The 13,383-nt window shown below is 40.8% G+C and overlaps 2 protein-coding genes across 4 annotated transcripts in view; one reads left to right on the top strand and one right to left on the bottom strand.

The window, feature by feature from the left end:
* NOC3L (NOC3 like DNA replication regulator) overlaps positions 1-13,383 on the bottom strand; it is a 47,363-nt gene that overhangs the window by 7,725 nt on the left and 26,255 nt on the right. The gene's annotated exons all lie outside the window — the stretch shown is intronic.
* Positions 1-13,383, top strand: part of PLCE1 (phospholipase C epsilon 1) — a 115,890-nt gene that overhangs the window by 96,209 nt on the left and 6,298 nt on the right. For all 3 annotated transcript variants that reach the window (XM_053388703.1, XM_053388704.1, XM_053388705.1), the window contains 7 exons: positions 1,614-1,731; positions 3,517-3,648; positions 5,790-6,083; positions 7,391-7,554; positions 8,057-8,318; positions 10,201-10,319; positions 12,454-12,582. In XM_053388703.1, coding sequence (XP_053244678.1) covers positions 1,614-1,731; positions 3,517-3,648; positions 5,790-6,083; positions 7,391-7,554; positions 8,057-8,318; positions 10,201-10,319; positions 12,454-12,582 — 1,218 coding nt within the window. The remainder of the gene's footprint in view (positions 1-1,613; positions 1,732-3,516; positions 3,649-5,789; positions 6,084-7,390; positions 7,555-8,056; positions 8,319-10,200; positions 10,320-12,453; positions 12,583-13,383) is intronic.

The following is a 13,383-nucleotide window of genomic DNA, read 5'->3' as shown; positions in this document are numbered from 1 at the left end:
TCTCTCACCTCAGAAATAAATTGTACCTCATTTGATGTCCAGCTGTTCTTTTAGCAGTGTTTTGATGGCTCAACAGATGTAGATTTTCTTTAGGTTGAGTATTGGACACTTTCCCGGGTTTTCAAGAGAGCTTCTTTGCCTTCCTAACAAAAGTTTTTCAGTCTCACTTTGTCAAATACCACTTGGCCTTCACTTTGCTCAGCGTATATATTACCTTCCCAATTTACTTCATATGTATGACGAAGTAGATTCTTGCCTAGGAAAGCTCATAGTGGGACTGGCTTTGCTTGCATCTTAAGCTGCTGTTTCGCCCAGTCTGTTTAGTGTTTTATCCATTGAGGCACCGTTACCATGTTTTACAACATTACTATGATCTCAGCCAGTGAAACCCCTTTCCTTACAAGTCAGCTGTTTTCCACTGGCATGATAACATGTGATATTTTGATCATAATGTGTATAGAACACTAGGCTGAGCTGAATTTAAAGCATATGGTTCTCCCCCACCCCGAATCCTGGGAAGCATAGTTTGTTAAGTGTGCTAGGAACTGTAGCTCTGTAAGAAGACTACAATTCCCAGGATTCTTTGGGTGAAGTCATGTGCTTTAGATGGACCTGCAGCTGCAAACCAGATCTTCTGCAAATAACAGCTACAGAATGCACTAAGAGGAGGGGGAAACAAAGAGAGAGAGTGCCTTCATTCTCCTGGAAAGAGCTGTGTTGATAAATGGGCTAAAGCTACCTTGCCTTCTTCCATGTCTTCACTTTGGAACTTTGTTTAATTTTTAAAAAGTAATGTGGGTGATTGCAAGGCTATTTATAATGCCATGTATTTTTTAAATACTGTGCATTTTCAGGTTGCAAGGCTTCTCCACTGCATGTATGTCTTTCATAAAACCCACAAAATTAGCTGCATTTTCCTGTACAATAGTATTTAGAATACAGAGAGAGAGAGAGAGAGAGAGAATATGAATGTTGGAATTAGCAGAACCTTTTTCCAGGGGAGAATTATAATAGTACTGTGGTTTGTCTGCCAGAATAAACTCACCATTTAAGCCAGATGGTTTGACTTCACGCTGAGATGTCCTGTTTTCTGTGAGCGTGCTGCACTGCACAACACTGCCCTGTTGTATATATATTTAGGCAAGATGGGAATACTGCTGTTAAATATTTTTGAATTTATTTCAATAAAGTGAGCCTAGTCTTTTCTGTTTTGTTTTTAGATCTAGGGCATATGTTTGTGTAGTAATATTTAGTTGCTGCAATGGGGAAAGTACATGTAATTCGCGAGGCCGGTGGAAAGGGAGGTATAGCATGTGAGAAGGGAACTGTAGGATCAGGCAGATTGTCCTGTTCCACTAAGGTAATTTCATCCTGTCTCCGGCTGCTAAGAGGTTAGAGGCAGTAGGGTTCCTAATCTTCCCCTGCTGGCTTGTGGAAAGTAGATTTAGAGGAAGGGGTGGTGGCTGAATGTGGGGAAGAAGAAATGTTAAAAGATTGGGGACATCTATAAATGTAAATTAACAGTGTTCTACCATATAAGTGACATTGCTCATGATTAGACTGCAATATTAAATATGATGAAATCCTTTCTTTTTTCACTTGATGATATATAGGTTTATGACATGGAATTAGGGGAAGAATTTTATCTTTCTCAAAATAAAAAAGAAAGCAGACAAATAGCACCAGAATTGTCAGATCTTGTCATCTACTGCCAAGCTGTGAAATTTCCTGGTAAGTTACACTGGCCTTAATTATTACCTGTTCCGAAACAAGCTATGACAAAGGAAAAAAAACCTGGGTTCTAGCTTCCCATTTTATGGCAGCTGAGAACTAGCTTTGATTCTGAGTGTTTTCTCCCAAGAGAGGTGTCTTGATAGGAATAAGGAATGGCCTGTGGGAAATCAAACTCCATTTATCTCTTACACACACCCCTAATCATTTCTGTGCAGGTTGGGCTACAGTCCGATTAGGGAACCGAAAGAGTGAGTTACATTGGGATAGGAGCACAAACAGTAAATTGGAATGGAGCAAGTATAGACAATGTGTAGAGAACCAACCATACTACAGTTGATTGGTTATAGGAGAAATCCAAGGCAAGAAGGAAGGATTGATTTGCACAAGTACTAGAGAAATGCAGTGGTACCTCGAGTTACAAACGCCTCAGGTTACAAATGCTTCAGGTTACAAACTCCGCTAACCTGGAAGAGTTACCTCGAGTTGAGAACTTTGTCCCAGGATGAGAATAGAAATCGTGTGCCTGTGGCGCAGCAGTAGCAAGAGGCCCCATTAGCGAAAGCGTGCCTATAGCTAAGAACAGCTTCAGGTTAAGAATGGACCTCCAGAACGAATTAAGTTCGTAACTAGATACCACTCTAGGTAGAACAGACATGTCTTGATTTTGTTGTATGGAGGAACACTGGCGGGGGGAGCGCACCGCCCCCGGCACCATTGGGGAGGGTACCATCATGGCTGCCCTCCCCCGGACATGCGCAGTGCACCCCCCCACGCTGGGTGCCACGCCCCTGGGATGCACGTCACACCCCCGCGGGCGGCATACCACACCCCCGGGACACGCGCCAGCCGCGACCCTGCCTGCTCTCTGTCCCTGGTGCCAGAGCATTCAGCTTCGCCACTGTGGAGGAATGAAATACTCCATTATTTAGCTGCTGTGTTATAGCGAAATGCTGCATAAGGCTTATAAGCAGCAATTTTTCTTCCTACCGTAATGCATTTTTGTCCATTTTCTTTTCATTGGAGAAGTTGATCCCAGCATAAGCATATTGATAAATAGGTATTTCTGCTGACTGTATTTGTGTACAGCCTGTTTCACACATGCATGTCCTTACACAGTTGCAGTTCCGTGGGCAGGGTTACTTGCATATGGTGCGGTGGGGATGAAAGCACAAGGTCACCTGTCGTCTTGTTTCAGAAATAAATCCGACACAATTGCTGTTCATATACGCTTGGGTCCAAAGATACCCCTGTGAGTGGGAAGGCTTTTCCCATCATGCGAAGTTTTCAACAATTTGCCCTTCCTCCTGCTGCCTCCCCTTGCTGTATTCAGTTCTATTGTAGAAGGTCCGCAAGGGAGGAGGGGAATGAGAAAGTCCATTTCCACAAGTCAAACTCTTAGAAGTTAGGATCCAAGCCCCGGTGTTCTCTTGCCCTAATCAAGATTCCTGTGTTGCTCCAAGACGCAAGCAAGGCGGTTCATACACAAACACAATTTTTCAGCTTGCAAACAGGAGGGAATGAGAAAGCTCTTGAAAGCGAGGGAGCTTAGTGTTTGCGTTGAAGCTCACATGCCTTTGAGAGACATCCATACTGGAACATTGGTGTACGATTTTATACGTCGTCTTGTCTACGTATGCAGTACAAACTAGCGTTTTCCTGCATAAGACATTAGCATTAGATTATAAAGCCTTCAGAATAAACTGAATTTTTTTTTAAAGGGGGGGAATCATGCCCACTCGCTTGTGTTTTTCAGTCCATTTATTTTATTTTGTATGGAATTAGGTCTGTCAACTCTAAATCCATCTGGCTCTAGCAGAGGAAAGGAAAGAAAGAGCAGGAAGTCCATTTTTGGCAACAATCCTGGAAGGCTGAGCCCAGGGGAGCCAGCAATGCTTGCCAAAGCATCTGGAAAAGGTAAAGTCAGCATCTTCCTTTACCAATCACAGGGACTGACTGTGTAATCCAACACATATAGCAGACCTACTAGTTAAAGATCAAACGTATTGCTCTGCACATGCAGCACTCAGGGTTTGAAATAATTTTCCATTAGCAGTGCAACAATTACAATGACCTCATTGTAAATAAAAGACCTACTGTAAAGTAATAAACTGTTGGGACAGGGTTTAATTGCAAGAAATATAAATGTAATCATTTAAATGTAATTTAAATTTTACTAATTGGCAAACCATTTTTCTTTTTTGTAAATAAATTTGTATTGATTTTTACAGTTTTAACTTCAACAATTATTCTTCTTGAAAAAGAAAACAGAAACAAACACACACACAAAATATAAATATAAACAGAAATATAAGACATTAACACTTTTTTCAATATATAAACATCATCTCTTTCTTTTTGGAGGTTCTTTAACCTCTTTAACCATTTCCGTTTCTGGTTCAGTGAATGTATACATTTTCTGCATAATTATAATTAAACATCTTATTCTTATTCTCATTATTTTATCAATATTTAACTGGTTACCACCAAACCTTAATATCCCAACTCAAATTTCCTTTCTTTATCTCATTTTTAACTGCTTGCAAATGTTTAATCAAAGCCTGCCAATGTTTCTACTTGTTTACAGTATTTTTGTACATATACAATAAATGTTTCCCATTCTTTTTTAAATTTCTCATTATCATTGTCTCCAAGCTTTTCTGTGAGTTTAGCCATTTCAGCATAGTCCATCAATTTCAGTTGTGATTTCTGAGTAAAGGGGAGTGATATTCTCCATTTAGCTCCATTTAGTTCTCCATTTAGTTAATAGAAAAGCAAGATAGATGTTGCCCTTCATCACTTTTAAGGTGTTTCCCCGCCCCCAACTTTTCAGGAAAGGAATGGTAAAATGAAAAGATTTCAATTGCCAAAGAAAGAAGCTAATGTTTTATATGAAAAGCGTGGTGCAGTCATAACTCTACCAATCCCTTAACCATGATGAAAAAACTGGTAGTGTGCTGTGAACTCTGGACTCCTGTATTCTCCCCTCCATTTCTTCTAGTCTGAATTCCTCTTTTACATTGTCTCCGTTTGCATATAATGCTAAGCCAAACCATGGTCTAGCATGAACACACAAGCATGACGACTCCCAGAGAAATGCTCCTCCTGTAGTCCAGTTGCTGCTGCTACTAGCAAAGCCATGGTTTGGCTTTGCATGCTGTTAAAATCCAGGCTTGCAGTTTCTCTCACTCCAGACAATGGAGTCATCATGTCTACACTAACACCTACCACGTTTTTCAAATCCATTACAAATTAAGTGGGAGGACCTCATTAACATTGACCATGGTCAATGTTACACTGAACTGTGTTTAAGGCAAACAGAGTGGTATATTTGCTCTAGGTAGGAGGTAAGAGTGGAATAGGAATTCTGCAATCCCACAGCCCGCTCCAAATTTCTAAATCACGGTTCAGAAATTTGCAACTTCACATCTGCCTGAATTCTGTGTCTGCACTGAGATTTGTTCATTATCGCACTGCTTTAATTTTTTGAGTAAGCATGTGCAGGTTTATTTATTTTAAATTATTAGGTTTATATTACACCTTCCTTCCATCATTGAACTCAGGGCAGCTTATATGGGGTTTTCAGAAAACCTTGCCTCCAGACCTGCTTAGCTTCCACAAGGTTGCTGCACTATTCCTTCAGATCATGTTGTTAGGAGCATGGTAGTTATCTTCTACTAAAACTTACCTCATTACTGTTACCAATATATAGGAATGGGGGGGGGGGAAATCTCTCTTTTTCAAAGTTAAGTCACAGAGAAGAAAACTAGACCTCCTGTTGTAGTTTATTTGAAGATTCATCTGCAGTATTTCCAAATTATGAAGCCATAGCTCTTGTTTTTAAATTGGGTTTTCCTCTGAGGAACAGAATTCCCAGTTCCCTGTTCCCAGAGAAGTCTTTAGAGTTCTGGTGATGCATAAGATTTCCTTACTATTGTGGCCATGGTTCCTTGAGAATCATGCATTTGTTTCCTATTAGTATATTCTTCTTGGGGATGAGGGGAAGACAAGGTGGTGTTACCAGAATGTGCACCTGTAACTTGTATTTGTTTTTTTAGGTGCCTTTGATAGCGCACGGCAGATCTGGGAAGAGCCCTTTTCACCTGCTCTTAGCCCAACAACTTCTCTCAGTTCTATAATAAGGACACCTAGGTGTTACCATATCTCCTCTTTGAATGAAAATGCTGCCAAGCGCTTGTGCAGGCGATATTCTCAGAAGCTGATACAACATACCACCTGCCAGCTGCTGAGGACATACCCGGCTGCTACCCGCATTGACTCATCCAATCCTCACCCCCTACTCTTCTGGTTACATGGGGTACAGCTGGTGGCACTCAACTACCAAACGGATGGTAGGGGCACACTCATTCTTTAAAAAGATATGTGCGCTTGAAACATTACAAGAAAACCATTCCCTTTTTGGTTGTATCTTGCATTTCCTTGCTTGGCGTTTTTATAGATGTAAAATGAATATACATTGGAGGTACTCAAGTTTCACAGAAATAATTGTGGTTTCAAACAATACCACATGCATCCACACAAATGCATGCGTCATTCTGTAACCCCAAACAAATAATAATAATTTATTATTTATACCCCGCCCATCTGGCTGAGTTTCCCCAGCCACTCTGGGCGGCTCCCAATCGAGTGTTAAAAACAATACAGCATTAAATATTAAAAACTTTCCTAAACAGGGCTGCCTTCAGATGTCTTTTAAAGATAAGATAGCTGCTTATTTCCTTGACATCTGATGGGAGGGCGTTCCACAGGGCGGGCGCCACTACCGAGAAGGCCCTCTGTCTGGTTCCCTGTAACCTCACTTCTCGCAATGAGGGAACCACCAGAAGGCCCTTGGAGCTGGACCTCAGTGTCCGGGCTGAACGATGGGGGTGGAGATGCTCCCTTCAGGTATACAGGACTGATGTTTCTAGATTTTGGAGCGGCCATTGCTGGTTTTAGATACTGTCATTTCTATATTGTGTATCACTGCAGTTTCTTGGCCATGTGAGTGATAATAAGCTGGTTCACCCATAACACTAGACCAAATGTGGCTTAGTGCAAACACGTTTGTGAGTGCCCAGAGAACAGATTGTGCCTACTGCATTCCTTCCTCAGTCCTCTTGCTGCTGTGAGCTAAGCCATGGTTTGGCTTCATGTGTTATCCAAAACTGGACTTGTATTTTGTCTTGCCTCGGACAAACCATGTGCTGCTACCAGTGGGTTTGCAGCTTGTGGTTTGCCTGAAGGAGACAAACCAGGAGCCCAAATTCAGATGGTATGTTAAGCCAAACTTCTGCTTAGCTCACAGCAGCAGGAGGACTGGTGGAGGAATGCAGCAACAGCAATCTCCTTTTTGGGAATGCTTGCATGCTTTCACTAAGCCATGGTTTTGCTTGATGTTATTGCGAAAAACCTAATTGTGCAAAAGAGCCCTTTAACTGCATAGTAATCTGTTTTTGTGAACTATTTCTATTTCTTCAAAGCTCTTATAGTTTGATTAGTTTTTCAGTTTTACCGTTGCCTTTTGGCAATTAATTGAAGCCAACTGTACATGCCCAGAATGAAACGGCACGCTTTGAAATCACCATGTTCTTTTAAAAATGCATTATCTTACAATCAAGTCTTAGCAATGTTAACACTTTGAATGCTTTACCTATAGATCTCCCTCTTCACCTAAATGCAGCAATGTTTGAAGCAAATGGTGGCTGTGGGTATGTTATGAAGCCACCTGTTTTGTGGGATAAGAACTGTCCAATGTATCAACACTTTTGCCCTTTAGAACGAGATTTGGACAATATGGAGCCAGCTATTTATTCACTGACAGTAAGTGAAAACTCATATTAATCTTTTAATAAGCCTAACCAGTTAACTCTATACATGACATAATTTTAATATGTGGCTTCTCATTATTATTACTGGTATTGCTAGTAAGATAGCTACAATTAAATGTGGGACCAAGGAGAGGGAAGGAGACGATCATCAGTTGTTACAAAACTTTCAACTTGATGCAGCACAGAAAGTGCATGTCAGTTTTTAGACGCATATTTTTGGATTTGATGCAGGGTGGGGGACATCTGGCCTCAAAGAGTGTGGCAGTTTTCCACTTGGGTCCTTGCCCAGAAGCAGCTGCTGTTCTGCATAAGAATAAGCAAGTAGCAATTACAAGACTGCCATTTCAGTTTTAGTTATGTATATTACTACTTATTGTTACTTCTGAAACCAGTTTTTAATTAATTTGTTCTTTAAAGCATAAGCACTCTTCAGTCTGAGAGAGCTGATTAAAACAACAAGAACCCTGTTTTCATTCTGGGCCTTTGTTTTCCAGATTGTGTCTGGACAGAATGTTTGTCCTAGCAACAGCACAGGAAGCCCCTGCATCGAAGTTGATGTGCTTGGGATTCCGCTGGATAGCTGCCATTTCCGCACTAAGCCCATTCATCGCAATACTCTCAACCCCATGTGGAATGAACAGTTCCTTTTCCGGATTCACTTTGAAGACCTAGTCTTCCTTCGTTTTGCAGTTGTTGAAAACAATTCTTCAGCTGTGATGGCTCAAAGAATCATTCCGCTGAAGGCTTTAAAAAGAGGTAAATTGAAGTTTGTATGCAGGGCCCAGACGGAGCTGCTGAGTACTTAGGGCTGTGATACACAACAAACATTTTTGCATGTAGGGCTGACCACACATTGTGGTTAGGAAAATTAGTGTGTGCACCATCTGAGTAACTTAACTGCAGCACTCCCTCCTTTGCTCCTGCCTTCCTGCAGCAGGGAAACAAACCACAGAGTGACTTGCTTATGTGCGAACCAATGTGTGTGGTTTGTTTTTCCCGCAAACAAACCACAGTCAGAATACCAGGTTTGTTCTTGGTATCCTGTTCATAGTTCATAGTTTGTTTGATAGAAGCAACCCAACAAGTGCTGGATCATATATAATGCTTAACCAGCTGCTCTCGTGTTTTGTTTCCTTGCTTTAGGGAGGGAGGGGTGAAGCAGGGGCTGCTTTGGCTGCATGCATGCACAACTTGCTAAAACTGACTCTTATTTAAATCATTTATTTCATAAAATTTATATATGGGTTGATTGTAAAAAAAAAAAACCTTCAAAGCAGTTTACAAAAGGACAAAACAAGAAAATGAGGGGGGAAATCATAGCCAGTACTTTAAAACATACAAAAGTAAAAATACTAAAACAGATTAAAAATTAACTCAACTTTCTAAGTATCTTAATGTATGATGTTTAAAAAATTATGTTGGGTTTTGTTTTCTTAATGTTTAAAAAATTATGTTGGGTTTTGTTTTCTTAATAATTGCCTACACCTCAGAAAGAGGTGCCAGGATCTATTATGGTTTTCCAATGTGTTTCTGTAAGTCTCAAGACACATACCTTAACTCAGACCTTCAGGAGAGCCTAATTGTTTCTAGGTCAGATACACTAGCGCTATGTTTTACTGCTCTAAGATGATAGTCGAAAGCATTGATTGAGGTTGTAAATTACTTTTATTAAATGTACTGTTTTAACTATTATTTGTGTGCGCGGCCCTGAGGTTCTAACAGATGGAACAGGTGGTTAAGGAAATGAACCCACACCCACACCCCTGCTTCAGCAGAAGTGTATTGTTTAAAAAAAGAGACCTTCAGCACTAGTGTTTTAGGAGGAACACGGTGTGTTTGTGAATGGACTTCTCAGACTCCAGGCTTTTCTGGTATTACACCTGTTGGTGTATGTGTATAGACAGAACATGCTGAACCTCAGTAAGTGTATGTTGAAATCTTAGCTAACAGGCAATTAGTTCCAAAATATCCTAACAGCTGCCGCTTGTCATCTTTCACCAGACCTTTGTGCAAGTGGACCCTCTACAGCACAGGCAGGTGTCTACAATATTTGTGCAATCTTTAGGCAAGTTTTAGCATGTCCAAATAAATATGTATATAAGCTGGTATCCATCTCAAAATTTTCAGTGAAGCAGCGTCGATTGCAATGGCCATTTGAAATACCTTGGTGCTTCTGTAATGTAAGGGGGCAAATGCCTTATGAAGGTAAATCACTCAAAAGAATTTTTATCAGACTAGAAGACCTGTGTTAATATATTTCAGTTTTTCGCCCACCTAATACAGCATGTTTTGAGCAGGTTGATAGTACATTCCAGCAAGCAGGCCCTATATGCTACTTGAGTTCTCACAGAAACCTCTATCGTAGCCCTCAATGTGGCTTGGGGAGCTGTGTTTCAAAACAAAATAGCGCAATGTCCTGGTATGCACTCACAAGCCCTTGCCTACTCGCAGAGCTTCTCTGGAGTGTAGCCAATAGATATTTTATGAAAGAGGAAATGACAAGCATCCTTACACTTCAGGGACAGTCAAGTAGCTACTGTTCCAGTTGTCTCTGCAACGTATGTAACCTATGAACATGTAGTCTATTTGGCTGGTTTATTCTCCCACCTCCCAATTTTGTGTTACTATCTTGTTTAAGGATACAGGCATCTGCAGCTACGAAGCCTGCACAATGAAGCACTAGAAATCTCAAGTTTGTTTATTAACAGCCGAAGAATGGAAGAGAATCCTTCTGGAAACATGGTGCCTGCTTCTTTGGTAATTTATTTCTAATAGATTTGTCAGCATGCTCTCCTGGTCAATGTAGAAGATTCTTCCAGGAAGACAAAGGATGCCTTTGGTTCCTGCATTTTGAGAAATGAGAATGCTTGGGGGGGGGGAGTATCTCCTGAGGGACAGCGTCCATGTAAATCAGACTACAATGCTGAATTTCCATGTGTCTTTGAATGCTCAATAATGTTGCACCGATTGAGTAAAAGCTATCAGAATAAATCAACATGCTACCTGTACTGTGCTTCTTCAGGATGACAGCAGCACAGGAGCTGAATATAATTGTACAGCTATAGTATAAGCATAAGAATAGATCTCAATGCAGGATATCATTCAGATAAGCAAGTCCAAAACCCACAAGAGATGGAAATGAACTTGCTGCATTTCTCACCCCCATGCTCCCTTCTGTTCTTTTGGCTCGGAGCAAAAGCTGGATTTACAGTGCTCTGACTGGCCAGTCTTTACGTCAGTCAGGAAGCCCCTCCTTGTTTTTGAGAGGGCCTGGTTCAATGTCAGTCACAGAGGAAACTTCTCCTCCCGGGAATACCCTCTAGCTCTACAATTCTATGATTCGATGATCAGTTCAGGAACAATGGTGGGGGAACCAGAGCTGTACAGCCACCCCTTTTTTCAGGTATATTTATATTCAGCTTTAGGCTTCATATTTATTTATTCTGTCGAGTGTAATAAACCTTTGTAAGCTTAACTTGAAATTTATGTTTAAAGAACAGTGGATTCCACTGTTCGTCAGGTTGGACAGTTGTACTCATTATGATGTCTGCTTGATAGTTAAGGGCTCAGTTATGGGCAAAGACACACAAATGCAGCTTTGCAATGGCACAAGCCCAATGGACATCTCTTCCCTCTGTGAAGTGACCCATCATCTGCACACTGCATTGCACTAATTGTTGCCTAGACTGCCAGGTCTGTAAGTGCCTCCCCTACAGTCGGACCACTGTTGCTATCCTTTATGGAGCTACAACCCCAAAGTTACTTGACTCCTAGCAGCTGTTACGCCATTGAATCCTCTTTTGGTTTTCCATACTTGCACATCTGCAAGGTTGGAACATGCCTTCATTCTCCACTTTAATTCAAGTAAGTTAATGAAAACATAAAAGAGCTGGACCAGACATTGTGACCTGTGGAACACTACAAGGTACCTCTGAACTGGCAGTATGATGGTGAGCCATCTTCTGAATGGGGTTTAGTCCAGCCTACAAGACCATATTCTTGTTCACACACATATCCTGTGCTTTCTTAAAAGGATGTTCTTTGCAACACCCCTGGCTGAAATCTAGCTATAGCAGGTGTGTTCTGTTTAATCCCAATGTTTCCTCTTCAGCAAAAAAAAGTGAGAAATGCAGTCTAGCAAAGGAAAGCACTTATAAGTTCAGTTCAGTTCAGTTGAAGAGTTCAGCATATTCTTTTATTCTAAGGGGAAATCAATGGGCTTTAGTTAAGCATAACTTTGTCTGGATCATGACACAAGTTCTTACGGAAACTCCAATGACTGTGGTCTGTCTGTTTTCCTCTAGCCCTTACTGTTAAGCAGACAATTCTATTTGTTTATCTCCTGTCTCCTGGAACCTTGCCAGTTCTCCATGAGTTATCGATATGAGAAATTTATTCAGCTCTACTAATTTGAATTAATTAAGTTTATTTAGCTGTTCTGTCCTTTGTTCATCCTCATTTATTTTTATTACTGCTACTGAGTCATCGCTTATTTTATTTATATAGACAAAATCAAAGTAGCTGTTGTGTATCTCGGTCTTCCTTTTGCCCACTCTTTCTCCGTTCAGTAGTACATTGTGTCCAGCACATTGTTTCAGAAGCTTGGCACAGAGGCTTACCCTCAAGCTTTTCCTGGCTGTGTCTTTAAATTGATATTATTTGAAGACAGGCTAATAGACCACAAGGAAGCTAGCTAATGGCCATCTGTGATCATTTTTCATAACTTATTTCAGTTCGAAGTTTTCTGCATCCATTTGCCATCTTTCTTATTCTTCCTACTGTTTCAGATATCCTGTGGCCATGTTTGTGGTGGATGAACTTGTTACTTATTGCATTGGTTAAATCATGAAATAGTCAATAAATATTAAAGATACGTGTTTATTTTAAACAGCGCTTCAGTACTACAGAGAGGAGAGAGGCTGCAGTGTACAAAGTCACTATACACGGAGTTCCAGGACCAGAACCTTTCACGCTTTTTACGATAAGGCAAGGAACCACAGCAGCTCAGCTTCTGCATCAAGTAAGCCTGCACTTCTGAGATGTTCAGGACTCAAATTTAGAGTAACCAACCATGTGCTGTGTAACTCGCTCCCTAAGATTTCTGTTGGATTTGGGCAGCCTAAGCCCCAAAATAACTAAGCCCAATTTACTGATACGGAGACATTCAAAAGCTTACTTACAAACACAGATCCTATCCTAACTTCCTTAGTTACTGGAGCTTTGCAGGCAAAGAGGCTTGTTTGTTGCCAAAAAACATTTGTAATGCTGAAACAGTGGAGCTAAAGCATTTCAGGTACAGAATGATCCAGATCCCACAAGCACAGGCTGAAAGTGAATTGCACTGACAGTCATAAAGCTTTTGCTGTTATTATTATGAAGTTTTGCTTGGACAGCATGTTCTGTATTAGAAATATGTCTATTAAGGAGGAAGGGGGCTGCTTTCTGAACGATGGGCCAAGCTGGTTGCCCTTGTCATAGGGGCCAGGCTTTTCTGCATAATGTCTTTTTCTCAAACATCATTGAAATGCAGAAGAAAAGTTAAAAGGGCTAAGTTCATGAGTGGAAAAACCTCCAGCTGATTATCTCAGCGGAGGCTGTTTTCCAGCAGTGGGAAAATGCTCTACTGTCTTGGGAATTTGAATAAACTGTCTGGCAAGCCAAGCTGGACAGAAATAAGATTAAACAGCAGTTGCCTCTGCTGAAATAGTCAGCTACCCATATAGTACATAGCCCCAGGAAAGACATTTTGAATGGCTAGCAATACAGCAAAAGCATATTTTGTACACAAGATAGATTGATCATAAAGGGTTTTTTGTTGTCA

The sequence above is a fragment of the Podarcis raffonei genome, chromosome 5, assembly GCF_027172205.1.
Source record: "Podarcis raffonei isolate rPodRaf1 chromosome 5, rPodRaf1.pri, whole genome shotgun sequence".
In the NCBI taxonomy this organism is placed as follows: domain Eukaryota; kingdom Metazoa; phylum Chordata; class Lepidosauria; order Squamata; family Lacertidae; genus Podarcis; species Podarcis raffonei.
This window is presented reverse-complemented; position numbering and strand designations above follow the sequence as displayed.